This window comes from Montipora capricornis, chromosome 8 (assembly GCF_036669925.1).
Source record: "Montipora capricornis isolate CH-2021 chromosome 8, ASM3666992v2, whole genome shotgun sequence".
Lineage (NCBI taxonomy): Eukaryota > Metazoa > Cnidaria > Anthozoa > Scleractinia > Acroporidae > Montipora > Montipora capricornis.
In genome coordinates, this window is record NC_090890.1 from 14631473 (window position 1) to 14634152 (window position 2680).

Genomic DNA, 2680 nt, shown 5'->3' on the forward strand with positions numbered 1-2680 from the left:
TTCGTTATTACTGTCTTCTGCATCGCTAGCGCTGGTACTGCCTCTGCTGCTTCCTTCTTGTCTTGAAATAACTTTACAGTCTCTCTCAGCATGTTCTCCACATCGCCGCCAGCACATCCAATGATGATGATGATGATGATGACCATGACAACGATCATTATTTCTTTACATTTTGTGTATTCTTTGTTAAGTTGTTTTTGTTTTTGTTTTTCTCGCGTTCATTTTAGGAGGAAGTGAACCCTTGGTGTGCAGATTCCTCATAAACGATACATCGTGAGTTTCTGAAGGTTGCGATATATAAACCGAACTAAAGGCAGCTACTTCCTCGTTTTCCTTCGGCTTTCTTTTCCCGTCCTGGGCCTTGTTCTGTATCCTAATGGAAAAATGTGTGTTCGACGTTTGCCAATGACGATCATAGTGTAAATCGTCCTCCTAAGGATTATCTAATTTAAATACTTAAAAAAATTCCAGCGTGATGCGTGTTTATTGGCTTATATAAAGTAAAACAATAGCAATGTCATAGCTCTGTTGTTTTGATTGGGCTTTTAACCTCGAAACATCCTTCAAGAGGCGTTCTATTGATACGTCTACTCTAGAGAGGATTGACTCCGAGGCCCAGTCTCCATTTGATGCCCTCCTGAATACTCGTTCTTTTGTTCTTTTAAACAATAAGGAAGATACCTGTTTACAAACATTGCTTTTGTTATTCAAATATGCCAACCACAGGAACATTTTGATTTTGATCTTTTGTTTCGACAGCCAATGAGGGTTTGGTTGGCACATTAATGACAATAGGTGACGTCATCGATATCTTCCCTACAAGGCTTTGCTTTTACCATCCAGGATTTAGCTACAACGGTTTGGCTTTGTCTCATGTGAGGAAGGAATCTTTATTGCACACATTGATATTTCAACTAATTATAGAGATTACACAGGTATATAGTACAACATTAGGAAAACTGAGGATAAATATAGATTTTTTCCAGTGTGGGTGCACAGTGGCCAAAGGAGCTGAGGCTTTCGAGTTGGCCACTGCGGTTCGGTTCCTCAGTGGATTACACAATCCCTCGTTTCAGCTGCCCTCAACTTAAGTTTTAGTCTCAAAAGGCCGTGATTGTCCAGTGTTGTAAAACCGCGAGTACCACACGAGCGACAAAGCCGGCCCGCTCTTCTTGCAGCTTCGCCAGTGGTGTGCATCAAGAACAATAAGAGACCACATTACCATACTTGTTGAAATTTCTTATGGCGGTAGTCTTGTAGACAACGTCTATAATAATAATAATCTGTCAAGAAAACTTTCAAATAGTTTAATTTTCATTATTTATTCTGAATTAACTTTGTTGTTAATAAAAAATGTACGGTCAAAATACATTGAAATGTTGCTCCCATAAACCCGACATATTTCCACCGGCTACTGTATTCATGCTGAATATCCGTGCTGCTGACCTTGTCGGTGTAACCCAGGAGACCTTTTTGTGGGGTTCAGCCAGCCCGTGGTTTTTCTCCTTGGTGCGAGTTGACGTACTGGAAGGTTTTTCACTTATCTGTTGTTCCACGACCCAACCCCATTTAACATTCTTGGTTACATGTATTGTCATATTATTGTTCTTCGTATTGCTTACTTTCCACTAAACGGTTCATTAGAGCAGCGGTGTTTTTGTAAAGTGAGGCACGTCCAGAATTTGTAGGTCTGTTTGGTGTTGAGCCAACTGGTATTTGAAGGAAAGCTACTACTACAATATAGGAGCAATTAGCAATTGCGTAGAGAATGCTGAAAAATCCAGGACTTCAAACGGGGTTTGAACCCGTGACCTCGCGATGCCGATGCGACGCTCTAACTAACTGAGCTATGAAGCCACTATGTTTACGTTGGAAAGAGAATAGTTTTTTTTTCTGTGATTACTACCCTGTAAAAAAGAAGTGTTGACATTTTACTTCGTTTCAGTATAGCTGTATTGTCTCGGAAATCAGCTGTTTGTATCCAGTATTTCAAGGCTATGCTCCTACGTAGTTTTGATCGATTTAGCTGTTGGCTAGAATGAATATTTTTCCAAATGAGCGGAAAAAATACTCTAGTTTCACTGCTGTCTCCGAACAACACACCGGAGCTACTTGCGCTGAGATTTTTCCCATTCTTGTCACCAGAGCCTCGGATCGACCCAAGGCTCTGGGAAACTCTATGTAGGAGAACATGCGCAGTAGGGCTCCCATAGCCAAAAAGTGGCTATTTGAACCCTACGGCGCCTGCTCACTTCTCGTGCTAACATGAACTCACCAATTAGAGACGCTTTTGATTGTTCTTCACGAAAACCAATGAGAAGGCACTTTGCTTCAAGGTTCCCCCGAGCTCTTCTCTCCCTCAGTCAAGAGAAGAGCTCTGGGGTCGAGATTGGATTTTTCCCTAAAACCTGCATTTATGAATCCCAGGATGCCTCCTAGGCTCGATTACCAGCCGCTGTTTCGGGAAATAAGCCAGCGCTCACTCCCGAAATCTCGGCTGGACGCGTGAGGTGAGCCATTGTTAATCTCCGCGAATCAGAAACTCGCCTACACAAATCCGTCTGGCATAAATTATATGTTTTGGCTGCGAAGGTATTCTTTGACCCGGCCTGTTCGAGGTTTACAGTGATTTAAGATAGGAACCATCCAAGATTGCGACAATGAAAAGTGTTCGAGAAGC

The 2680-nt window shown here is 42.1% G+C and overlaps 1 protein-coding gene across 1 annotated transcript in view; it reads left to right on the top strand.

Moving 5' to 3' along the window:
- LOC138060245 (uncharacterized) overlaps window positions 1–1367 on the top strand; it is a 13950-nt gene extending 12583 nt beyond the window's left edge. Inside the window, exons 6-7 of the mRNA XM_068905981.1 lie at window positions 228–273; window positions 844–1367. Coding sequence (XP_068762082.1) covers window positions 228–273; window positions 844–850 — 53 coding nt within the window. The 3' untranslated portion in view covers window positions 851–1367. The remainder of the gene's footprint in view (window positions 1–227; window positions 274–843) is intronic.
- Window positions 1368–2680: the final 1313 nt, after the last annotated feature.